Source organism: Anopheles stephensi, chromosome 2 (assembly GCF_013141755.1).
Source record: "Anopheles stephensi strain Indian chromosome 2, UCI_ANSTEP_V1.0, whole genome shotgun sequence".
Taxonomy (NCBI): Eukaryota; Metazoa; Arthropoda; class Insecta; order Diptera; family Culicidae; genus Anopheles; species Anopheles stephensi.
In genome coordinates, this window is record NC_050202.1 from 29,723,740 (window position 1) to 29,749,079 (window position 25,340).

The 25,340-nt window shown below is 47.5% G+C and overlaps 2 protein-coding genes across 7 annotated transcripts; one reads left to right on the forward strand and one right to left on the reverse strand.

Moving 5' to 3' along the window:
* Positions 1–2,323: 2,323 nt before the first annotated feature.
* Positions 2,324–15,958, forward strand: LOC118506136 (cyclin-dependent kinase inhibitor 1). Its single transcript, XM_036042872.1, has 3 exons — positions 2,324–3,634; positions 3,743–4,047; positions 13,003–15,958. The coding sequence occupies exons 1-3, from the start codon at positions 3,474–3,476 to the stop codon at positions 13,176–13,178; spliced, it is 642 nt and encodes a 213-aa protein (XP_035898765.1). The 5' UTR covers positions 2,324–3,473; the 3' UTR covers positions 13,179–15,958.
* A 3,119-nt stretch (positions 15,959–19,077) lies between these two features.
* Positions 19,078–24,824, reverse strand: LOC118506137 (transient-receptor-potential-like protein). 6 transcript variants are annotated; one of them, XM_036042873.1, is made up of 9 exons: positions 24,564–24,824; positions 23,949–24,045; positions 23,349–23,851; positions 23,129–23,271; positions 22,456–23,063; positions 21,721–22,387; positions 21,282–21,645; positions 20,988–21,210; positions 19,078–20,928 (listed from the first exon to the last, which is right to left on the reverse strand). In XM_036042873.1, the coding sequence occupies exons 3-9, from the start codon at positions 23,775–23,777 to the stop codon at positions 19,373–19,375; spliced, it is 3,990 nt and encodes a 1,329-aa protein (XP_035898766.1). In that variant the 5' UTR covers positions 23,778–23,851; positions 23,949–24,045; positions 24,564–24,824; the 3' UTR covers positions 19,078–19,372. The 6 variants fall into 6 exon arrangements, with proteins under 6 accessions (XP_035898766.1, XP_035898769.1, XP_035898770.1 ...); XM_036042876.1 differs by having other exon boundaries at positions 19,179–20,928; positions 23,949–24,013; XM_036042877.1 differs by having other exon boundaries at positions 19,179–20,928; positions 23,349–23,854; positions 23,949–24,013.
* Between the last annotated feature and the right edge of the window lie 516 nt (positions 24,825–25,340).

Here is a 25,340-nt window from a genome sequence, read left to right on the forward strand (position 1 = left end):
CCTTCTTTTGCCACCGTACGGTGCGAATACCATTTTACCATTAATTATATCAATTGTCGCGAAACGATTAGCACAAAGCTCGCTGCTTACTTCTTCCGGATGTTCGGTGTATTGACCTGCTCCGGAGAGGTTTCTCTTTGTACCGTGGAGGGACTTCTCCGTTACATTGGCACGTTAGGAGTTGGTTGAGTAATTGAGTTCTGCTGGTACATCGATACGCGCAATAGGAAAGAGCAGGAAAGGACTTTCTTTTCCGGGTACGGGTTACATTTTTCAGCTTCATAGTTTTGACAGCATCTCTCGCGTGATATGATATATTTCATTATCCTGTGTGTATTTACAAAACTAGGATACCAAACAGCAAACGCTTGCGACGAAAGACATGATGTACGTCACATCATTTATCACAATCTTAACAACGAAAAAACGAACCCGGCGATGAGAGATACAGCTGGCTAATGGAACCATTTTTACAGGGCGTTTGTTTTTCAAGGACCGAGTCCTGGATATCGTTGAACCAGAAGGTTAAAAAACCTTACGAGACTCTTCACCCAACGTTCAACGAACCCTTGATGGACCCGGGCTCAAATATCAGTTTTCCAGGGTAAGGTTTGGGTGTCCCGTTCGTGTCGTCTTCATGCGCCAAGTCCTGCTTGGTGTCATCTCCATACGGTGATGCGCCGTAATCGAACGATCGGACGATCGTTGCTAATCCCCCGTCAGGTGCGATGAAGCAGTGTACGTTACGTTCGCAGCAGTTGGCAAATAGGTCACAGCAATGTCTGCACTTTGTAGGCTTCTTCGGAAGGACAGGTCGCGGTGGTCCAAACGCGGATGGATAGTTGTTTGATGTCGTTCAAAAATATGTTCAATTATTCGTGACCTCCCAAGATGGAGTTTGAATCTTCGCATTAGCTCCACAAAACAATAAATTTCAAATTGGTGCGAAATAAAACGAACGCTCCATGAGAGGAAAACATGCTCAAACGTGCTCCATCGTGTGATGCCATAAAATTTGAACGGTTCGTTCCAGGAATGCGTATGCGTCAGCGCCAAAGCAAGCGGGTTTCACCACGTGATCGATCCTGTTGCCTTATGTCTGTGAGTTCTGAAGCAGGTAGGCGTCAGCGTAGGAGGAGAGGCAAATCGTTTGGAACTGCTAGTTGCGTTACATCCGTACAAAAGTTAAAGCATAATTCTCCGTGCACCATCTTCCGTGCTTCCCACAAAATGGTCCACGAATTTTAAAATCGAACTGACTAACCACCATGCTTCATGCGATGAGCCTGGTACAAAGGTAGAGTTGAAAAGAAGAAGGTTAAAACGACGGTTGTTTTCAAAAAATTTAAATCGCTTCAAAAGGAGCAGAACAAAAACGAGGTTTGGTTCCGTTTCGGGGCGCATGATAAGCGTGCATGATGCGGGAGCAAAACCACGAGACACAATCCCTGGGACAGCATACAAACGACGACAGTAAAAAAACGAACGAACTCCAAATCCGACGCACATGGAGAAAAAGGAAATGGAGAAGAAGGCACATCGCATCATTTTTAAATCTCCAGCGACGCTGATGATGCGGTGTGCGCGTCTCGCGTACGCGTTTCCTGAATGCCCAGCCTAAATAAAGCGCTGCAACGAAGAGGAAGAAATCAAGCGCGACTTCTCGCAAGCCTTTTTCTACGATTGGAGGCGATTTAAAAACCCACGACGCCGCGTGGTCATCCCGAAGACGCAATCAAAGCAAACGATGAGAAATAGACAGCGACGCATAATGAAGAACTGAAAAGGAAATATTGCTACTCACCCTTTCCACACACCAAGGCTGGCCGAGGAACGAATGTAGGAAAAAAAAGGGAACGACGGAGCCTTTAATGTTGCGTGATGAAAAAATGCCACGATCTTCTTCTTCTTTCGGTTGGAAGCTCGCGCGAGCTTCCCGTTTCTCGTGCGCATCGTGCGTTGCGCAAGCATTAATGCCAAAAACCCCGTCAGTCTTGACAAAGCATAAAACTGGCCACTTTTCATGCTAAAATACAGAAAAGCAATAATAAAAAAAATTAAAAGCTGAGAAAAAGTTTAAAAAATCAAGAAATTTTATTACGAGTAATGTAGTTTAGTGCCAAGTTGCGTAAATTAATATATCCAATAAAAATCTAAAGCTGATTCCAACACCTTTTCTTCACTATACTGCCAAACGTTTCTCCTCGACCGATCGAATGCACGCACACGCTCATGCTTCCAGTATAGTAGTGTGTGTGCAATATCTTCTCTCACCGCAAAAGAGCCAGAGTGCTATGTACGCACGAATGTAACGCCCGTAACGCTTCGCATTACTGTTGAACACTTCGGTGAGTTCGGTTGCAACGATCGAGCTCCCGAGCAGTTGTGAATTTTACCGTCGACATCAACCGAGTTGTTAGGAAAAGCCGTTCACCTATAGAAATATTCCGGTGGTTAGGCGAGTGAGAGAGAGATTGTGTGAAGTGAATTACATTGTGAACTTCGTAAAGCTGTGTGCTGCAACTGTGTCCTTTGCTGTTCAACCGACGCGCGTCTGCAGTGAAATATCTCTGATGAAAGTCCGCATCCGCGAGTCGCAGTGAAGCTCTCCGTTGTGCCCGAAAGGCTTTATGCTAGTGTTGTGCTTGGTGTGGTGAGCATTGGGAAAGAAAGGTGCTGAAAAGAATTCTTTTCCCAAAAATACGAATCATTCGGCGGAAAGTGAAAAACAACGCACGAATCGAAACGTCAGTGCTACCAAACTATAAACAAGGTTACGCCCGTTACGAGTGGCATAGGGGAGAAGCATAACCTCAAAACTGGGAATCGCTTGAAAAAGGGAATAAAAATCGCTTACCATCGCCCATCACTCACACAAACACACAGAAACACCGACTTACGCTTGCGTGAGCTGAGCTGAACGAAAAAAAAATCCAAGCGACGGCAACGGAATACGTTAGTAGTGGTGTGCTCCGACCACCAGTCGCGAAACAAGTGTGCGTTGAACGTGTTTCGACAAGCGAACGACAAAGAAAATTGTGTGACTGCGCTTTATCTGTGTTTTTCACGTGAAACGCTCCGAACAGGGGGTTGGAAACATTCGATTTCGGTAGCATCGCATGAAAATTCTCGTGGCGGAAAGCTGTGGCGTAGTGGTAACATTTCCATGAAAAACAGCATAATAGGCAGTGCTTTCCGTCTCCGTGCCAAGTGCGGCGACGCCATCTTTGGAACGAGATTTGCAAACGCAAAAGTCACCCGCCGTGGTGGCGTGTCAGCTTGACAAGTGAAAGAAGCAGAAGAAGCAGCGGTGTGTATACAAACAGACTCTGTCGCGCGCGATTCGTACTCGTAAAAGGCGCAGTGGTGGTGCAAAAACAAAGAATTCTCAATTTCGCGTCCCGTTCCCGAAAGTGGTCGGTGCTTGAATATTTTTGTGCCAGTGCGAATCGGCAAACTCTCCAGTACACACGATGGGTGCTCAGGTGTACAATCGTACGATGGTGGAGCGGTTGCACTATTCGCCCGCTCCGGTGCCGGCCAAAAGCTACAAACGACAGTCTCCGGCCCTGAACCGGGTGAACAGTGCGAAGCGCAATCTGTTCGGTGCCGTCGAACGAGAAGAATTTAACCAGTAAGTGTGCCGACGCCTTTACACGGCTTCGCCACCCGATTCGGATGCACTTTTGTGAAACACTGCACTAAACCTACCTTCTCCTTTCTGCCCCCTTTTATTGCGTAGGTTCTACAACATGCACATGAAGCAGCAGGACGAGAAAAAGATGCAAAAATGGAACTTTGATTTTCGCAAAGGTGAACCGCTGGAGGGCCAGTTAAAGTGGGTGCGGGCGCATCAACGCTCGGTGTTTACGCTAACCCACACCGCCCATGTCAGACCCACGGTCAGCAGACGGTCGACGACGGCGGATGTTCCGCCGAGCAGTAGCTCTGGAGACATTCTTTCGCCGGACGAACTGATGGACGAGCTGGCGGAACGTGCTAACCGGGGCAATAGCGTTCCCAAGCTGAGACAGCCGAAAATTACAGGTGAGTTGGTTTTGGAGTGGTTTACGAGATTCGGTGCGGTTAATTATTTCTGCCGTGCAACCGGAAGAATGGCTTTCAAGAACCAATTAGATAGAGTCTAGTGGGAAAGTAGATTTTATGCCTTCTTAGTGCCTTTTTTTTAATGATGAACGCGCACTGCACGAATGAGCGGCTTTTTGGTGGCAGAGCGGAACTAGCTCACCGTGTGGGATACGGGAAGCATGATAAGGAGAAAATATATCTTAATTATTTTCTCTGCGTTTTTTTCAAATTGTTTATCACGTTAAACCGATTCGGTACCATCATTGCATCTTACCCCGACTGAGCGAAGAAAAATGATCCATGAAATCGATTGAAGGAAGGAACAATATGGCAAGGCTTTCGACAAGGGTTACCCCCTAATGTAAAGGTTACTGACACATACTTCGATCTAAGATCTACCCCACGAAACCAACGTAAAGAATACAGAAACAAGGATGAACCTCACAGAAAAAATGAGCCCGTAACCGCTGGGTGTGTTAAGCACCAGAAAAATGCATATTATATTCGGTGGGGGTGCAAAGATCCGTCGAGCATCATCCTGCGTAAATGATGGCAGGATTCTTACGCTTTCCTTCGTCCTCCTATTCTATTCCTCCTTCGCCTGGTGCAAAGGTGCAGCCGATGCTGAGCGTGAAATGCTGTGCTTCCAGCTCTACTTGGCCACCTCTAAAACATGTGATCGTAGCTGGAAATCTTCAGACGGAAACTATAAATTCCTTTTTACTCTGTGTGTTTTTTGCTTTCTTCTCATATCAACCCAACGCTCCCCGTGCTCGGCGGAGGTGTTTTATGGTTCGTCGCTTTTTCCAACGGTTTTTTTTAATACACCCCTCTTGTCTTTTGACTGATCGCGAGCATGCTTTACAACAAAACAGAAACCACACGTTTTCTCCGGTGTTTTGTTTTTTTCCCCCTGTTTCGGGTACATCTGTACGCACGTGTATAACGCGTTGTTCGTTTGAAAATGGTGGGGGAGAGAGCGCAAAACACAGTTGAAATGCATATGGATCTATTTTCCATATACTACACACCCTCATTTAGCGTAGGGTATTTATTCTTGTACCAGCTTTTATCTGCATTCTGATCGGCGGCGAAGATCGTTACGAGCGTTTCCGTACCTTTAAGAACTGTTCACGGAGCTTCACACGTGAATGCGTGACAGTTATGCGCGCTGTTCTTTTGCCTGACGACTCCTTCTGCTGCTGGCAGAACTCAATCATTATAATCACCATAGCCGAGCGTGTATGATGGTTTATGTACGTTACGGTTAGAAGAAAAATGTTTCTTACGATTTAATTGTGCTCGCCGTTCTTCGTGGCGTATTTTCGCGAACAGGACCGGGTCGGATAGGTTGTGTTCGGCAGCGTACACTTGCACATTTAAGTGTAATTATACAATTGTCTTGTTCCAGTTTTAGATCGCGATTTTTACGCCTGATATGGCTCTTCCTTTGTCGGTCGGCTCTTGTAGGCCCCGGCACTGTTTGGTGCTCGAGTTTCTTGGGGTTGCACGGTTAATTAGAGTTTAACGCTAGTTTCTGTGCGCTTCGATGCATGGATGAGAACGCGGGAGCAAGATCATTTTCAGCATGACTTAATCGGAGAACATCGTTGGCAGGCAAAAGGTCTGCCTATACAATGTCGAGAAAGCTTGTTTTTATTCCGCAAATTTCTCTTCTTCAAGGGCTTGCAAATGAAAAATTAATTATAGGCCCTTATGAAGCTTATTGGCAAATTTCCCTTTTTCCATTGCCATGTTCTCTTAATACAAAATTCCACTATATGATTGCAAAGTCCCACAATGGGCTTTCAAGGGATTCAAATGCTCCATCATGTGGATCGAAACTCTGGATATCAGCTCAGATCTTCTGCAACTGTATAAGACTACGATTTAGATCCGTTGACCTGAAATTCGGACCCTTGAAGGTAATGTCCGGAACTGATACCTCTTCTACTGCGTTAAATCGAGTCCAACAATCTAGTCATCGAATATTGGGATATTGCTACGGCAGCTTCTGAGGCAAATCCAAGGGCAAATAGAGCAGTAAATTGCATCAATTTTTCAGAGTTCACCAGTTTTCTTTTGGATATTTAAAACTCCTTGCAAGAGCACCCCATAATATCTTTATCTATCTAATATCCCGCTCCGTATGAATCTTACCTTCAATCCGTCGAGGTCCTAACCGCTGCTAACAAAGTGCAAACACCGCCTTTTGCCGACTAGACCTTCTCGCGTTCGAGGTTGAGTCATACCCGGTGTCACAGCGGCATTAACCCATATCGGAAAAAAGGTACATTTTTGGCTAATTGCGCACCCAACTAACCTCTCCAAAAAAAGAAGCTAACAACGAAGAAGCAGAACATAAAAAGTGGTTCAAAAGGGCAGACGCAAATTTGTGTTCCGCTTTTCCGGTGCTTGTTGCTGGCTTCTGTAACAACGGGGTCACAGTCGGTCAATTTATTCGGTTCTTTACGGATTTTTTTTTCTCTACCCACTTTGTTTCGACTTCTTCCTGTAATGACCGGAAGAAAGCGTGTGGCCAAGCGTGTGCACCTTTTAAACGATCTTTTTTTTTTTTGGCTGCTTTCTGTTGCTTTTATGCTTTTTTGTATGGTTAAGGGCATAAGCGGTTGACGATTTTTCTGTTTTGTGTGTGTTTTGTGTGCAATTACGTCTAAATTGGAGGAATGTTATGAACTATCCCTCTTGAAATTGATACCTGCGAGAGATAGAGAGAGAGAGGGCTTGTGAAGGAAGGTAAATCCCGGCTTGTGCTTCTGCAGAAGGTCAAGGCAATTCCTGCTGGCAAGGATCGAATAGAATTGTGCAGAAGTACAGGTTCGTATGTATCACAGCAGGGGGTTGTCCATTATTCTTGGGATTCTGTTAATGTGCGTAATCATATCGGAAACTGAACTCAAAAAGCAAACAAGCCAACACAGCATTGGGTGCAACACTACTGCAGCATGGGGTTTATTTGGTTTGATTTTTTGACTTGGCCATTTAATTCCGGTGAGTCTATAGTCACACCGGGTATTTATTGTGCGCTACTCTCTGTAAAGTTCTGGTGGAGTTTGGGTGCTTTATTGTGTGGAGAAACGCCCATGAAAAGGGGAAGCTTCGAAAACATTCACAATCCAAATTACAATGCTCTAAAGCGCACCTTTTGTTTCGTTAGGACATTTGTGGTTTTAACAATCATTTAAAGCAGCCCTGGTTCGGTGGGGATTGAATAGAATGTATAATTAAAGTTTAATTAAAGGCGAGTTAGTAGGTCGGTTTGCGTGCTTAATTGCTAGTTTGGTTTAGGGATTAAACTGCTGAACTGATTGCATACGTTCACAAACTCCAATTATTAAAAAAAAATTACCAGTTTTATAAATAGTTTACCAATTCCTCTTGATATTGAATTAATAAGCTATCAATTTTGCTGCATAATATTGAGGTCATACTGAAAATGCATGTTCCTGCCATCGCTCGAAATAATAAAGAGCTGTTTGTCGCTTTAATTCCTTCAATCGCGTCGCTACCGTACAGCCGTCCGAACACCTGGACCTTGGCGGACCTTGGTGAGATCCTCCCGTGGAAGAAAGCGTCGCCACCATTGTCCATTCGAACTGCAATTTTCTCCGTATCGTTTCCTGGCTCCAAACAAACGCGCCTGTTTTTTTTTTATGCTGCGGCGCTGTACGTGGTAGCGCGATATGAAATTATTACATTTATCCACCGTGCGTTGCTGGAGTCAAACCATGCCCCCGAGGGCTGCCGTTTTACGATCGAAAACTGACAACGAGTCCGGGAACTGTCCGGGGTAACGCTTCGGTAACAACAACTACCGAATTTTGGCGATGTTGCTGCTGCTCCATCGTTCGGTTGGGGTTTTTTTTTGTTTTGGTTGTATCTTGTTGGAAAGATGTATCTCTCGCCCCCGGATGGGCGAAAGAAAGAAGCAAGACGTGAGGACGGTGACGTTTGTTTTGTACGCCATCGAACGTGTTCTGCTCACAGTTCCTGATGGCCGGTAATGTAGCTGCAGCCAAGTAGCGCAGAAGTTTCCTGCGGCCAAACGGGTGGCGAGTGTTTTCTTCCCGTTGGTGGTTTTCGGAGTATTGCGCGTCTGCGAATCCCTTCCATCATCCCTTCCATCGATCACCACCGGACAAAGCAACAGCGGAACGGGTTTTTTTGGGCGAATGCACTTTTCGCGAAAGTTCAACTGCAAGAAAATTGTTACGTGTTTGTTGTTTTCGTCGATTGGGAGGCACCGTCTCTTATTTTGTTTTGTCGTTCCGCTTTTGGTACCCTTCTTTGAAGCAGTTGAGTTCGTTTTGCATGACAGACTGGCTGCAGTAATAAGTATGTAAGGGAGGAGCTTGCATGAAATGTTATGTTGAAACACAACCACCTCATTCGATCACATCTTCGATTTATAGCAAATCTTAGTGGAAACGTCTCAAGTTCTTAAAATTATCTACCGAATGGAAGTGTGTAGTTTAAATTTAAAACTCATATCTTGAGAATCCTGGTTAAAAAATTCATGCACAATCATTCGAGGATCGTCATATTCTTGATGAAGATCATGCTTTCTAGCTTATGTTAACAAACTAATCAATATAAGAACGAACTTTTACAAAAATAAAGCCCAAAAATACCCCTTCTCCATCTTCTTCATCGTACCATCGTCGGACACACCACCACCAAGAGGGAGGTCTGTTATTCTCCTCCGGTGCTGCGGCCACCGTGCTGCAGTGACCCGTTTTTCGGTATTCTTTCGCGAGCTTTCTCTTCCCTTCGTCGATTGCGTTTTGTTGTTTACATTCTCGAGTAAAGAAATTTAAAAGTACTCGCCAAAGTGCTGCCGCTGGGATATCGCGATCGTAATGGATGTGGAAGCAACAGCATTAAACAGAGATTGCCAGAGTAAAGGGTCAATCGGAATCGGACCGATGGGCACCGATGGAACAAATAAACGAAAAGAAGGATCGCCAGGTGGATTTCGGTCGATTTCATCATCTGTAGCAAGTTGAGCAAGTCGTGTTGTGTTGTTTGTTGTTTCCCCCTGGAGCAGCAACATCTAGGAGGAAGCGAAGCGACTTCGTAGCTAGCTCCACATAGATTCGCCTGTCTTTGATGTGGTCTGACGAGGAGTGAATTTGCTTTCGAGCGGTTCTCTCGACATCACCTTCCCCACCACCATCTTCTTATGCTCCGCCGCTTGAGTCGATCGGGGCACAAGCACACAGTTACTTTACGCCACAAGCGTAAACATGTTTCATCCTGTCCAGCGGGTTGCGAACATATACACGATTTGGCTGCTACGTTCGCGCCGCACGTCTCTTTGATAACTCTGGTGTTGTTGATGTCCGCGGCTTGGCATAATGTGTGTTGTGGCGTCGCAAAACAACATCGCGTCCCCAAACGTGGTGGTGGCCGAAACCGATCGAATCTTGCTTTTTTTGCGTTTCTGTTCCGAGCACTATCATGTAGTTGGTTGAGAGTATCTTTTAGAGTGTCTTAAATTTTAAATATATTTTAAATTTAATTTAACACACATCAACATCGACTTGAAAGCATCGACATCTGTAGTTTCGTTGACTTTGGATGTTGAATTTAGATAAAACACCCTTCGTTTTTGTATTTAAATAGCAATCAAGAAGCTTGTCCATGTCAATCAAAACACCATGCTCGTATTGCCGAAGCCAAACAGTTTGTGCCCCACAATCAGTTTATGTAGTTCGCTCGCTATCCTCTCACCCACTTCGGAGAACCTACTCATTGCTGATACTAAGGGTAGCTTCCAACATGATGTTACATTCTTCAATCTGTCACGACGCGAGTTTATTGTGTGGCAATTAAAGTCCACGACTCATAACGCGTGTGTGTGTGCGCGGTAGGGGTTGTTAGTCACATCTGCGCGCCCTGTCTGCCTGCCCCGGTTGGTTGTTTGACGCGTGTGGTGTCGCACTCTTTAGTGGGTGAAGAAGTCTCGTGTCGCACAAGACGCACAAACACATCATTATAAGTCTTCGTTTCCCTCCAAGCTAGAGCTAGACGAAGCGTGGTGAAGGTATATTTGCATCTTTGGATCCATGTGTGTTTACTGTGTGCTTCTTATCGCAGTAAGGAGCAGCCGCGATAACGACATCAAACGTCACAAGGCGAAGCAGAACAGAAGAAGCAACAGTTTGTGGACATTTAAAAACTACGGCAGCAGCGGTTGAGTGTGTGCCGATGATCGTACACGAGTTTAGTTTGTCCTTGAAATTCCACTTCAAGATTTCCCGCGCAAACTTTGCTGGACCCGTCGAAGATCACTCACACGCATCAGTGATTTAGTTTCGCAACATTATCAAAACACCTTGCTGCTGCCGTGAACCGGATTCGTAATCATAAATAGGTTCAGGAGTTGCTCCTACTGTGGACTAGGTTTTTTGGGCGCTCGGCGGCAGGTAGATTCACTCTCAGCTTGAACCCAGGATCAACAAGTCAAAACCCAGCTTATGCGGATCTTCTGCGGTGTGTGTTGTAAGCAAAAGTCCTCCAGCAAAGAAGTCGTGAAAAAGGAGCAGATGTTTTGTTTTGTTTTTTTTTTAATCCTCCGCGCTCTGTTCCTTTGCTTCGGTGAGCTATTTAAGGGCAGGCGTGTGTTACGAGCAACAAAACCACATCGTGTTTCGGCAATTACCTGACCCGGGTGGACAGATGTGTAAAGCGGGTCGTTTTTTTTGTTGAGGGTAGACCGAAAAATAATGGCACGCGCTTTCGGTGATCACTTTGTCGAACCGCCGGAACCAGATAGATCACCTTAGTTTTGAGGGCAAATGTCTGTGTTTGAGTGCGCTGAAATTGTATCTCCTGAATAGTTCTCTTCCTTTAAAAAAATCCTCCAAGGGTTAGCACGGGCCGGGTATTTAAAGCAACAGAGTAGTGCATAAATTAGAATAAATTATTAAACGCCAAACATTCTCCCCAGACCGGCTGTTCGATAGCCTCTCTACCATACGCTATTCCCCGGGTTTTAAATCCTTTCTTGTGTATTCTACCGGATCGGGACCAGAAGCGGATATGCCGCCTCCTACAATACAACAGTGTGTGTGTGGGAGCACGAGGACACAATGCTCAATACGAGCTACCCCCCTATAGTAGCCTCCTTTTAATGGCTTGACGCCAGCTGACCCGCGTGCGACCACGTGCGCGTTTTATCTGTGCTGTCGATCATGTGTGGTTTACGGGTTTTTATTCGTACCCGGGATAACGTAAAAAAGTGAGCAATAAATGAATAAAAGATGAGAAGTGCATCGAAGCTAAACGTACGGTTGTAGCCATACGGCTGACGGCGGTTGTCATTTGGAGTGCACTATTGGAGTGATCACCTTCTTTCGGATGTAAAATGTGCCAAAATGCGGTGAATAAATTATGTTTCTCCGGTTGTTGGCGAACAATGTTGAGGTATTAAAATGCATACCAGCTCAGAAACAACCAGATGTTAATCGGCCGTGGCGATATACACCGTCCAGCTGTGTGAGTTTTGCACCACCGAAACGCATTGTCGGCGCATTTAGTAACGGTCACTTTGAATCTCGTTAAGCACGGATAACGCTTGAGCAGCGACGGTCGTCCTGCGAGTGAACAATCGTTCCTAATTCTGTTTCGCTCCGGTGGAACAAACGATTCGTTGCGGTTCCTTTAACTTTTCAAAGAAACCGTTGCAAACGTGCACAAGACGCGAAACAAATGTTTTCTAAAGAGAATCATATGTCATCAAAAACAGCCGAAATATAGGAGACATGATGGTCCTCTGTCTGTTTGGATAACCATTACTGATGTTAGGATAAATGTAGTCGTCCTAACAATAGGAGGATTCTTTTGGCAGGCATGGCGCTGTCACGCTGACCGCCACAAATTCTTTAAAGAGCATAGGTACGGAACGCTCTCCGATAAGGACCACCCTAATTGAAGGTATCCGATGAAGCGTGCTTGAAATTTCTACAACGGCAGAGTGTGGATGGCGGTGATCGCAAAACCAAGCCAAACCGCTTTCAACATTGACGAGGATCGGCTGTGTCTTATCTGTTCTAATGGGCACCACCTCTTACACGTACACCATCCAGTAGTAGTGATAGGGGGCAATCTTCGTCGCTTGGTTGTCATGTTGTCTTGTTGGCGGACATTCACCGTGAACGAGCCTTCCTACTAAACCGCGACCGCCACGTTACATGGCCAGCTCACCCGTTGATGATCTTTCGCATGACCTCCTATGGCTTTTGTCACATTCGGATTTCGGTGGTCAGTTTTTGTTGGTTGCGTTTGGGATAGGACATAAAAGTAAAACTTAAACCGTTAATTATGTATTAAAAATTGTTACAAGTTGCCATGAAAGCTTGTTGAAGTATTCACTAGACATTTTAAGGGTAATACGTTTAACTATATTTTTACTCAATACTGGTGCACATTTTTTATCAGTTTTAGTAGTAAAAAAATGTATCAATTTTGTTGTTAAGAATGTTTTAAATTAATAGTTTATAAACTTAAATCAATGAAAAAGCAATGTTTTGTATTTATAAAAAGAATTCATATGCATAACTTAATCAAAAAGTAGTTAATAATTTAATAATTTGAGCTCAAAATGTATATAAAATTGTATAAAAACCCTTACAACATTTCACCTCGCCAACATGAGAATTATTTACATAATTTATTTTTAAATTTAACTGTGCGTTTAAATGAAATTGTTTTGTCCTATTCGTCATGTTCTCATTCCACTGTGCACTTTCACGAAAGCTTGCGTACAAGCTAGTGTTCCATGCAACTTGTGGGCCTTTCTCCACTCCTTTAGCCAATGTTTCAAAACATTCTAAGGTCCTTTATGCGAAAAAAAAAACTAACAATTTGTTCCTTCCCATCTCATTGCAGACTTTTTGAAAGAGCGCAAACGTTGCCTGTCTTCCGCTGTGGCGGTGGAGAAAATTTCCGCCAAAAAGGTACGCCTGATGATGGCAGCTTCTTCCTCCTCGTCGTCGTCGTCGTCGTCGTCTGGCGGTGCGCAACAGCAGGCACAGGAAGCATCGACGTCGTCGTCAGCGAACTAAACACACACTCCACACACACAGTGCCATTCGGACGTGAGAGAAGGAGAAAGGAGAGGAGAACCAGGACCAACGAATCTTCTTCTATATATCTACAACAGGCGGACTCCATTCCAAACCACTGCACCACCCGACTAGAGGCTATTTTAACGCTAAATAACCTCCCGTTTTGTGCACTACCCCTTGTTTGACAGACGCGGGTTCCCGTGTTCGGAATCTGGTCCGCGGGCAATAGGTTAGATTACTGCTCGTATATAAGTACTATATACGGCTATTGGTACTATTTTATTTGCAATGAGATGAACAAGGCTTGTATTTTGTAGCCATTACTCTTTTTCCCTCTTTCCGTTGGTACCATTAGTATAGGTGCCATTTTATTTTGGTTTTTTGTTTAATTTTTGTCTCACCGTTTGAGCCTGTTTAGTTTCGACATCTCTTATTCAATTTCACTTTCCTATCCATCCCTCAGTTGGTGTTGCTAAATGTTTATATAGGTATTTCTCTCAGATTCTTTTATTTTTGATGTATATTTATGTGTATGTACATATATGCTACTGTATATGTTGTAGATGGATAAGCACAGTACAGTGTTGTTTTTTTTTTTCTCTCTTCTCCCGTATCAGATGTAATAAAGCAATAATTCATGAAAAAATAGGGACCATCACCATCACCTAACAGTTGTAACGGTTGTAACGCCTAGCCTTGCCTCAACCGATAGAGCACGCACACCACGCGTGTGGGTACGATTTGTCTATCGCTTGCTGAAGGCTCTGGCAACTTAAGCGTTGTAATTGTTGTAAAGGTGTGGTAAACGTGGTTTAAACAGTCGAACATACTAATGTTAGTTATGTAAATATAAACCTTCGGCACAGTGCTGCCACAAGAAGAAAACACTTTTCCAACGCAAAAATTGCGTATGCGTTGGTTTTTGCGTTGGCAAACTGTTTTCCTTCCTACCACAGCACTGCAGCGAAAATTCTAGCCCTAATGTTAGATAAGACCTACAACAATCGATTGTTGCAAAAACGATCTCATACCTAACGCTTGTGCAAGAAACAATATTGATACGCTAAAACAAAACACAAAACAATTAGGCGCAAGTGTTCCTACTACCTTTTTTCCTAAACTTTCCTAGTCTGTTTTTTTCCTTTTTTTCTACTTTTTTGTTTGTTGAACTTCACTTCCTTTAATCGTCGAGCTCTCGCACGTTGCGGGTATTTGTACAATTTAGCTATTAAATCTCTTCTTTAACCGTTTATAGTTTAGACATGTATGCGAAACACGAAAAAAATAATGCTCCAGCTTAAAATGTATAAAGATCTCGTGCCAAATCGAGAGTGGAACAACAACATTATTGTGAAGGAAGGCGGCAGGCGCGCTCGGCGCACACGTTCGTTTTGCGTACGGACGCATAGAAAGGGTACGATTTGATTTTAACGATGGCCTAAAATCAACTTGTATTCCCTTTCCTTTCTAACGCACGCAAACAATCGGCCGGGAACGTAGAACGCATTTCGTGAACAACATGTAACGTTACCATACGTAGACGAATAGCAGGTAGAGTCGTGTAAAGCCGGTAGCTTGTAATGATGATGAGCGTTAAAAAGACTCGGAGGAGGAAAAAAAAGAGGAAGAAAATTAGTGGACACAGTGGCACTTTTTTTTTCTCTGTTCAAGCTATTATAGCATATAAGACAAAAAGAAAAACACTCATACTCGGAGCGTCCGTATTTTTCTTTTTCTCTCGTTCTTCTTCTGTCACAGTTTGTGATTTAATCCAAAACGCTAACTAATTTATACTGTAGAGTTATTATTTCTTAAAGAAAGCAATTACGTTAGAGTGGTAGACACATTCGCAGTAAGGAGGCACAAACTCATAATTCGCGCGCTAAACTCACGATTATTGCCAACGGGGCCTGATGATTGTAAACGAAACCCACCCAACTATGTCTATAATTTTGGTAAGAGCTGTGTTTTGTCTTTTTTTTTCTTTATTGTGCGAGTATTAGACGACGCACGTTGGGGGTACTACGATTGTGCGTCCGACCGGTAGGTTCGTGCGTGGATTTTTTAGCAATAGTAGCATGGCTTATGATTCGTCTGATTTACTGAAAAGGTTCTTAATTCCTTCCTAACACAAAACTACACAGACCACGATGCACGAACCTAAAATAGAAAAAACAAAACCGTCGTCGGTGGCAGGCAAATCGAAACCGTTTGATCTCCTGTTAGATATGTGCTAAGTTTGGTAAGAGCAAGCGATAGATAATATCTAACTAAACCCCCCCGAGAGAGGTAGAGGCGGATGAGATGGGTGACGCGAGTAGGAAACGACTGGCCACAGTAAACCACAATCACAACAAAATACAGAAAGCGCAATTATAGGTTTTCCACATATACATAAAGTAATAGTATCGAATCGACCAATAAACCAATACAATTTAAGCGAACTTGTTACACACACACACCCATAAGAAAGCAATAGTAGTCAATATGGGAGTAGCGAAACAGAAACAGTTTGGAGAAGGCACCACGATCCGTAACCAGGCAACCATGTGCAATATGATCACGCGGGCAGGGTGAAAAAGCAAACGACCACATGTTTTCGCCGGGACCCCGTACTCATTGTACCACCCTTGGTTCAGTTGGTGGTCCTTCTGAAAGGTAGGAGCGAGGAGGGGTAAAAAGTGGATAGGGGAGGGGGGGGGGGCGACATTCATACACGAATATACGGATTGAATGTAAAATATTGGATAAAATAAATAAAATCATACAACACTCTATTCGGCGGCAGTGCTCGCATGTGTTGATTGGTCTCTGGCGATGACATCTTCTCGGGTGACTAATAGCGTGTGATCTCCCTCTCTCTCTCTTTTTGGCCTAACGATATCTTAGGTCATGCCTGTCATTTCTGACTTACTAGACTTGAACATCGGTCTGGAAGGTTCCTCTCCTTGGCTTCGCGGATTGCATCGAATTCATCGGACGGATATCTGCAACCCGACTAAAACGCGAGGTCGATACGATTGGATTGAGGATCAATACGACGAAGACAAAGTACCTGCTTACGGAAGGCTCTGAAAGAGCAGAGTATTGGTTGACGGTGATGCTCTTGAGGTAGTAGAGGAGTTCAATCGGTCTTGTCCCTATCTATTTTCGGGATCGGAATGGAGATCTAAGGCCGGATGTTGATCGCTTGATGGTCACTTGCATACTGACTTATTTTATTGCATTAGGATTAATCGTTAGTAGTAGTGTAACTGTTAGTGCTATGTTAGCGGTGTAGTGTCACACGCGTACAGTAGTGTAGTGAGTAGTGTGTGTGTCGTAACACGCGCGGTGCGTGCGTACGATGTGTGTGCGTAAGACGTATGAAGAAGGGTTTACACGTCTTCACCACAGTGCTGCTACCTTGGCACGATCGTCACTTCGCGGACAGCAACGTAAGCAGCGAAATCTACGAACTCCACAGACTCCTGAGATCCAGAAGACTCCGACAACGCACAAAATGCGCCATATATCGCACACTGATACGGGCACGAGTCCTGGACTATGCTGGCGGAGGACACCAATGCCAGTGCTACGGACTATGTTTGGTGTAGTGGTGGGTTACGATATTAGGAGGCCCCAAGCGGAATAACAGTTGAGGCCCCTCTAATTGTGACACGTTAGAGGGAAACAACTGGAATTCTCTCACCGATGAGGACCCCCCTGACCGACGAGGATCCGAGTGGTCGCTCCTTCCATTCCTATGTTTATTCGCCACTGGTTTGGTGGTTGCCAAAGCCGGAAGGATACGCTGGTTAGGGCACGTAATGAGGATGCTGGAGTCATGCCCTACCAGAAAGGTGCACGCCAGTTCGGCCCGTTCGGCACGAAGCGTAGAGGAGCACAGCGAACTCGTTGGCTGATCTTGTCCTTAAGACTTGCTACATAGGAGCCAGCCAAGAAAGAAGAAGAAGAGATATTTGATTGTCTTGGTTACTATCTGATTTTACCATTAAAAGTCAGCTTAGGGTAAAGATAAGCCAGTTAGCAGAGCACTATTTAATAGGTTTCACAAAAGTTTGAAAGAACCTGGTAGTTATCTTAAAGTGGAAACAAAACGGTAAAAATAGCCTTAACAAATCCTGTCTCTTTCTAGCATATTAACCCGGATGGTGGTTTATCTCTCTTCGAGCAGCCAGGGTTATTTAATGACCCCCAAAGGATAAAACTTTACATATGTGAATACAAGTGGGCTTTATAAGCTGCATAGCAGTGAAACACCTAATGACGGTGGCACTACCAGCGGCCTTGCTAACAAACACTGATCTTCGCAGGAGTGATGTACAGATAGGTGATCGCACCTTCGAAGTCGTCCAAAACTTCGCCTATCTGGGGTCAAAAGTCAGCACCGACAACAGCATTGATACAACGTGAGGAAACTTCTCCACGCTAAATACCCGTCGCGACGGACGAAGCTGGGACTGTACAGAACATTTATAGTCCCAGTACTCACATACGCCTCTGAGACATGGACTCTGTCCAAAACTGACGAAGCCCTCTTAGCCGCGTCCGAGAGGAAGATGCTCAGAAGGATTTTTGGCCTCGTATGTGTGGAAGGACAATGGAGGAGCCCTTTATTCCCTTTATTGTCATTAAAATTCAACGAGTCACGCAGGGCCCCCTTGAAGCCTAATTGCTAAGACACTTAACAGTTACAGGAACGGACGGATCGAATACAATTTAAAAGCGCAGCGCGTGGCATGTCCGGTTGGTGACGATTACTGATACAATTATATTCCAGCACATACAAAACGGGTTCAGCGATCCTCTACGTCAAGCAGCGTCCTTGGGCGAAGCGGCCTAGTTGGGACGTATAAGATGACACCAGAGAATAGTGTTGGAGAGTCGATCCGGTTGTCCAAAAGTCCCACAACAAAAAGTCTCTGGGCGTTGCAGTTTCGCTGGTTCAGCGACTCGTTACCCAAAAGCGCACAGCTAGCGTCGTAGTCCACTTGGACCCTCCAGAAGCGCAATGCGAACCGGGTGAATTTGCGCTGGACGGATTCCAAACGGGCTAGGGGCCGAGCAGCAGATGGCCACCATACAATGGAGGCATACTCCAGCACCGATCAAACCAAGGAGCAGTAGAGCGCCTTGATGGAGACCGGGTCCGTGAAGTCGCGAGTATGTTGCTTAAGCAAGCCTATCAGCTGGTTGCCCTTGGTGACGACGTGTTCGAGCTGTTCGTGGAAGCTCAGCTTCTCATCGAAGAGTACTCCCAAATCCCTAACACAGCTTTTGCGGACAATATCAGAACCGTTTAATGAGTAGTCGTACACCAGAGGACAGCGCCGCTACGATGACGAGCTCTACGAGCTGTACGAGGGTCTCACCATCGTGCAGCGCATTAGATTCGCCAGGCTCCGGTGGGCTGGTCACGTCATGAGAAAGACACCGGACGACCCAGCCCGTAAAGTCCTTTCAGGCCGTCCACACGGTCAGAGCAGCCGTGGTAGGCCCAAACTGAGATGGAGTGATGGCGTTGATGCGTCCTCCAGAACGGCCGGAGCGGTTTCGAGGATTGTTGAAGTAGGCCAAGTCCGCGGCCGTGGTTGTAGCGCCGGATAAGTAAGTAACTAGGTGAAACACCTTGAGATGCTTAGCTTAGCAATAGGTAATAGGCAATTGGTAATTTGACGAGCAAATTCTATTTATTAGAAATGAAGGGCTTGGTAATAAAGCCTTTGGACATGCACAGGTCAGACTGATTCCACAATAAGTTGAAACACATGAAGCGGAAAATGAGTAGTGAAGTTGAGACTTAAGTTCGAGGCTAATAAAAGACAGTGAAGTTAGGTTAGTGAGTTAGTGAGAAATTGACCCCACCCGAGACGATAATCATAATCACACCAGCGTTTGGTTGTACCTTGTGCAAGGATACCTTTAGTGAGTTTTTATTTATTCCACTTTTATAAATTGAAATACAACAACAATAAGGTGTTTTTGTTCGCCGCAAGGAAAAAGGGCGCTCGGAAAGCTCTCCAAATGTCACGCTTTCCTTGCTGTGTTAAGAAGCATCCACTGATATTCGTATTCTATTTTTCTTTAGATTATGACCATCGTCCTCTCATCTCATGCGAGTGAGTTATCACACGTTGTAGCTACTGCCCGGCCTCGGAATGCTATCTCCACAATCTCACGCCAGCCGCCTACAACCAGCCGCTCTTGGGCTGGCGTTTGATGGTGGTAACGTCGTCCACCTTGCGGTACGGACGGAGACAGGGCGGCGAGGAGGCAGCCCGTGCCGCATCGGCCGAAGCATCGCCACCGCCAACAATCAAACTCTCCTTGCTGCCACCGGACGAGCAACTCTTGGTTGCGCCGGGTGCGGCTTCCGGTTCGAGGTCGGCCATTAGCTCCGTTTTGATGAGTGGCACTAGCGGCGGGCTGCCGATGGTCGGTGGAGGTGAAGCTACCTTCGGGGGTGGAACGACCGGTGAGGGTGGTCGAGGAGCGGCCACGGGTTTGTGGGACGGAAGTGGAGTTGCCGGAGTGGTGCTGAAGGTAGGAATGATGGCCACCGAATCATCCTTCGATGGTGGTGGCGGAAGCATGCCTTGACCGGGCTGTGGTTTGACAGCTACCGGGCGTGCGACGGAAATGTCCTCGCCGGCGGAAGCTGCCGGAACTGGTGCGGGAGCCTTGCGTTTCACAACCTTCGGCGGTGAATTAACACCCGACACGAGCGGTTCCGGATCGTCACTGTGAACCACGGACTGGGTGCAATCGGCCGGTGGTGGTGGGGAGGATGGAAGGGAAGGAGCTCCACCACACTCCTCCTCACACTCGTTGCTGTCCTTGGAGTCGGTCCGAGGTTTCTTCACCAGCTGCGACTCGGTACGCGTGATGTGGATGGTCGGTGGAGGTGACTGAATGGTCGGTGGAGGTGACTGGACGGTGGCGGACGGGGAGGAACACTTGCCGGGTGGTGGGGACATGATCGACGGAGGCGGTGCAGGCTTCACGTCGAGATTGTTCTTCTTCTCCGGGGCCGGCGTTCCGTCCGGAGAAGGTGATTTGCTTCCGGCGATGGAAGCGAGCGGCGATTTGCTGGCCACGGACGGACCGTCCAACCGTGACAGGCCACCACCGGGTGAGCGTGCCCGTCCGGCGGGGCCGAGTGTGCCGGCCGGTGACTTGAGTCCGGAGTCGCCAAACGGTTTCGGTGATTTGCCCATGCGCGGCGACGGAGTCTTGCTGAGGGCGGCCTGCAGTTGGGCGGTGAGCATGTTGAGCGGCGTGGCCGCACCACTCTTCTGGTCGTGCAGGTTGAGGGTGTTGCCGGGCGAGGCGTCACCCTCTTCGGCCAGCTGGCTCAGCAAGTTGAGCAGCGTGGTGGTCGTCTCATCGGTGTAGCCTTCGATGCCGGGCGACGCACTGCGCGAGCGGGGCAGAGGGCTACGCTCTACCAGCCGGCGTGCTTCGGCCATCGCTTTCTGCAGCTGTTGCTGCTGGCGGAAGCTGTCCCGGTTGCGGCAACGACCGATCTGGGAGTTCATCTCCACCCCGACGCCGGTCATCACCTGGCCCCACTTGGCGGAGGTCGTGTTGTTGGCGACCTTCTTCGCGACCCGCCGGAACCGTGCCAGCGGGTTGGCGTCCTCCTCTTCCTCTTCCTCCTCCTGCTCGGCAATCTCCACTGGCGCTACCTGGAAGTCCTTCATCAGGCGTCGTTCCCAGATCTTCATGCGTTTGGCCAAGACGGCTGGAAGGAATGAAATTGTCATGACATGTCCAAGAATCAGGATGAGTTAAGTAACTTACCCTTCTCTTTACGATCGACAGCGGACACATCCATTCCGTTCTTCTCGAAGATGTCCAACAGCTCGTACCGCATGGCCGAGATCTCCGTCTTGACCTCGTTGATGTCATCCTCGGTGACGGCGTCCTGCTCCATGCGGCGATGCATGGCCGACACGTAGCGCCACACGAGCGCTCTCATCACGTTGGTGTAACGTTCGGCCCGTTCCTTATCTTCCTTGCGACGCTGTAAGCAGAACAGACAAGCTCCATTAGCAAGCATCGGTCGTGTGGCCTCCCGCGAACGAACGGCCTCACAATGGTCGATTCACGCTTCAGATCACGCTTCTTCTTCTTGCCGAAGAGACGCATCAGGTGCTTCATGTTCGGGAAGATGTTGAACGGTGGCGGTAGCGTGGAGCTCTCCTCGAAGTAGCTCATCCACAGCCGGGTGCGCGCAAACTTCCATTCCGTGTCCGAGTGCTCATCGATCATGGCGTACGAGTTGGACATCATGGCGATGAGCAGGTTCAGCAGCACGATCACGTTGATCACACTGTACGAGCCGAACATGAGCAGACCCCAGAAGCGCGTGTAGGACTTGATGCCTTGCAGCTCAAAGTTCTCCAACCCGACCATGCCGAAGCTGGCCCAGAACAGGGACTGCGAGGACTCGAACAGGCTAGAAAGAGAGAGAGAGAGAGATCGAAGGTTTCTTCGAACGATACTCCAATCCCGTGGGACGCGCACGACATACTTTCCGAACCGTCTCCACTTCATGCACGCATCGCCCTGATTGTCCCAGTCCGGGAGGCCACCCTTCAGGCTGTAACACTTGGACTTTTCCAGATCGGCAAAGTACCAGAGCAGCTGGTTCAAGCCGCACGCGAACGCAAACAGCACCAGCGAGTAGATGAAGAAAAACTTCACAATATCGATCACCATCCGGCCGAGCGAGATCTGGAGCGGTCCCAGGTGCGGATTGATCGAAAACAGATGGACCAGCTTCAGCGCAGAAAAGATGTTCGCGGCCGCAAACAAACCCTCTGCGATCAGCTGCGGATCAAAGTCGTCCCAGTGTTCGCGCGCGATGTACGCCGTACTCGGGTCGGCCGATATCTGTGACGTCTGCTGAATGTACGCGATGATGCGTAGCAGCGCGACGCAACAGTACAGGAAGTTGCGCGAGAAGTCGATAAAGTTCCACATGTTGCGCAGGTAGCTGCGGATGCCCTCGATGAAGATTTCCTGCGTTTCCTCCCAGATGAAGCCCATCACGTAGATGACGACGAGGCACTCGAGGTACGTTGGCCCGTTGCCTCGCTGGCGGGCCAACTCTTCCTGTAGCGCTCGTTTCATGCTCTCGGTACCGAACAGCAGGACCACCTGGACCTCCGCACGCTGCGAGACGAGGATGAGCAGAACTGTGGATAGAGACACATCGGTGAGTGATGCTTCCACCCCCCCCAATTAACCCCGGGAGGATACTTACACAGGAAGAACAGATAGGACGACGCGTGAATCAAGAACTTCATGAACGGTTTTCGCATAAACTTGGACGTTTCGCACGAGGGCGCAATCATGTACAGCAGGCAGTAGATCGGAAACAGCACCGCGGTACGCACGATGATGAAGATCTTGTCGGCAGCCGACTTGCGCCGGAAGCCGGGCACACCCTCGTACCACATGGCCGCCAGCAGCTGCTGGATGTTCGGATGGGCGACGAACTTCTTCTGCTTGTAGTCGATCGCAAGCTCGAGCCGCGTCAGCTTCATATGGTCCCCGTCCATGTAGGGCGGCGAGTTCGGATCGTAGTTTAGAATGATGGCCAACTCCTGGGAGCTGCGGGACTGGTCCAGCAGCTCCACCGCAAAGTTCTGACACTGGTGCCGCAGCTCGAGGTATTGCGATTTGCACTCCTGCTCGGCGAACGCAAGGTTGCGCAGCTCCCAGGACAGTTGGAAGGCGGTTAGGAGTGGATCTTGCGAGCTGAGTGCGATCAGGGAAGGGCTCGCCAGCGCACGGTACTCGTTAACACGGGCCAACGAGTGGCGGAGCGAATCTTCCGACGAGCGGCGGATACACTCTTCACAGCCACATCTGGGGATAGCGATTGTGTATAGGGTTAGGATTCGTTAGGATGTGAGAGGACCCACACAACTTACTTAACGTCATGAGGCATCGGCAAGGTTGCACCACGATCGAGCAGAATCTTCAGGATCTCGTAGTTGTTCTTGTGGGCGGCCAGCATCAGCGGTGTCACGTCCGGTGTGAACATCGCCGTATTGATGTCCACCCTTTGCCAGCTCTGTAAAACGATCGGATGTTAGAGATCTTCCCTCTCCACTCCACCTCAGCACACACACACACACACACGATACGTACGTACGGTTCACCGTCCTTGTGGATGAGCTCCTCGTGCTCGAGCAGCAGCTCCACCGCCTCGACGAACTCCGCGTTGATCGCGAGCAGCAGTGCGTCCTTCGTCTCGACGTTCATGATCACCAGCAGTTCAACCATCTCGAGATTTTCGTTCTCGATGGCCAGCGTCAGCGCTCCTCGCCCCAACGAATCTACACAGTTGACGTTTACGTTCCGCTTCCGGTGGGCCCGTTGGAGGATCCGCTTGACGCTCGCCAGATCGCCCCGTTCCACCGCGAGCAGATACTTTTTCTCCTCCAGCGACAGTGGCACGGGCAGATTGATGTTGGTGATCATGTTGAACGCGGCCGAACCACCGCAACCGGACGGCACCGGGGACGGTGACTCGATCTGTACGCCGACCCCGCCCGGGTCCTTCTTTTCGTTGCCCATGCTGCGCTCGCTCTGCTGTGCTGCTGTTGTATGATCGTCGCGCTGCTTCAGGGATGGCACATCGGTAGATCACTCTGCTGGAGTTGTAAGGTGAACAGTGTGAAGTGAACGGATCAAGTTTGTCGTGATCACGGGTTGGCGGGAGATTGTATAGGAGCAGTCTTACGTTACCTTGGCTCCGCGTATGCTGGTACGCTACACTGATATTTCGTATGGAAATGTGGTTTCAATTGGCACTAAAATGGACGAGCGTCAAATGGATGAGTGGCTGAGAGGGAGGAAAAACTCAATGAAAACGCTGAGAAATGTGTGATGACCACATGTACGTTCAGTGAAGCGTCACCACGTGTGCAATTTAGAAGTAACTTAGTGAGTGAGAGACTAAGTTTAACTATGAAACCGGGCTCGAAAGCCAGTTAAAGAACGATCGAACTTCAAGCTTTGTTATGTAAAGAAATAAGAACGATACATGTGTAATAGGAATAACGAGCTCAAGTGCTATTGTATAAGTGAGATTGGATTGAATCGTCGTCGGTAATTACGTCCTAATGGTTTGCACTTCGTAACACTATTGAGTGATCTATTTTTAGCTTTACAAGTCAGTTGAAAACCGTATCTGTGCCATGGAGAAATCAAATGAGTTTGACCGGCTTCTTTCAACCCCCTATCATCATCCCCTAGCTAAGGGGAGAACATTCTTCTTCAACACCTCCAAACGTTCGAATACTGGTGACTTCAGCAGGCACAAACGAGGCCAGCTGCCTCACACATCCAACGAAGAATCACCTTTTGCCCTGCTGAATCCTTTAACTCTCGCCCTCAACAAGCACAGTTTCGTTAGCGAAACTCAAATTCGACTCCGCTATTAATCTGCCCGACACAACCGAGTAGCACCAGAAATTTGGTCACCACCACTCACACACACACATACAGACAGGAAGGCTGGAAAAAGTGGAAAAGTTGGATGGAACACGGCACGGCTACTGGGGACTGCACAAAGCTACCAAACTACTCTGTGCTCACGGTGTGACAGACAGAAGCCATCAAAAAGGCTGGCCAACGTTGTCCGGCGTTTTATAGATTTGGTGCTCTCTCTCCCCTTCCCAAACGTGCTCCAGTAGAATTGGTTTCCTAATCCTGTTAGTACCTATTAGATGGGCCGGTGGTGTAGGTCAGCATGCTTCGCCCGGTGCGTGTTCTTGGTAGTTATGTTCTTTGATTTTGCCCCACTATTGTGCAGTACTTCTTGCGGCAAATATTTTCCCTTACCTCGCTAAACCTAGTGCCGGGACCTGCAACTTGCTGGCAAAACTAGAATCGAGGCTTCTATAAGCGGCTTGTTGTTACAGTGTTGCCAATCGTCGCAACGCCGCTCGCTCGCTCTCTGCAACGCCGTAAACGACCAGGCGCCTCCTTGGAATCTGCCCCATGCCTCTCTTGCCGTGCGATGATGGCGCAACGCAGGTGGTTTTGGCAATAACACCCAGACAAAGAGCCTACACACACACACACACACACACACACACAGTTGGCGGTGGTAGTGGCGTTCGAACTTCGAACAGG

What these genes read in the sequence shown, in the direction of transcription:
- LOC118506137 (XM_036042873.1), bottom strand. Translation starts at nt 23,777, where the DNA reads ATGGGCAACGAAAAGAAGGACCCGGGCGGGGTCGGCGTACAGATCGAG. An exon ending in CCGATGCCTCATGACGTTAA is followed by an intron (nt 23,064 to 23,128) that starts GTAAGTTGTGTG and finishes CGCTATCCCCAG; the next exon opens with ATGTGGCTGTGAAGAGTGTA. An exon ending in TGAAGCGTGAATCGACCATT is followed by an intron (nt 21,211 to 21,281) that starts GTGAGGCCGTTC and finishes TTCTGCTTACAG; the next exon opens with CGTCGCAAGGAAGATAAGGA.
- LOC118506136 (XM_036042872.1), top strand. Translation starts at nt 3,474, where the DNA reads ATGGGTGCTCAGGTGTACAATCGTACGATGGTGGAGCGGTTGCACTAT. An exon ending in GAACGAGAAGAATTTAACCA is followed by an intron (nt 3,635 to 3,742) that starts GTAAGTGTGCCG and finishes TTTATTGCGTAG; the next exon opens with GTTCTACAACATGCACATGA. An exon ending in GAGACAGCCGAAAATTACAG is followed by an intron (nt 4,048 to 13,002) that starts GTGAGTTGGTTT and finishes ATCTCATTGCAG; the next exon opens with ACTTTTTGAAAGAGCGCAAA.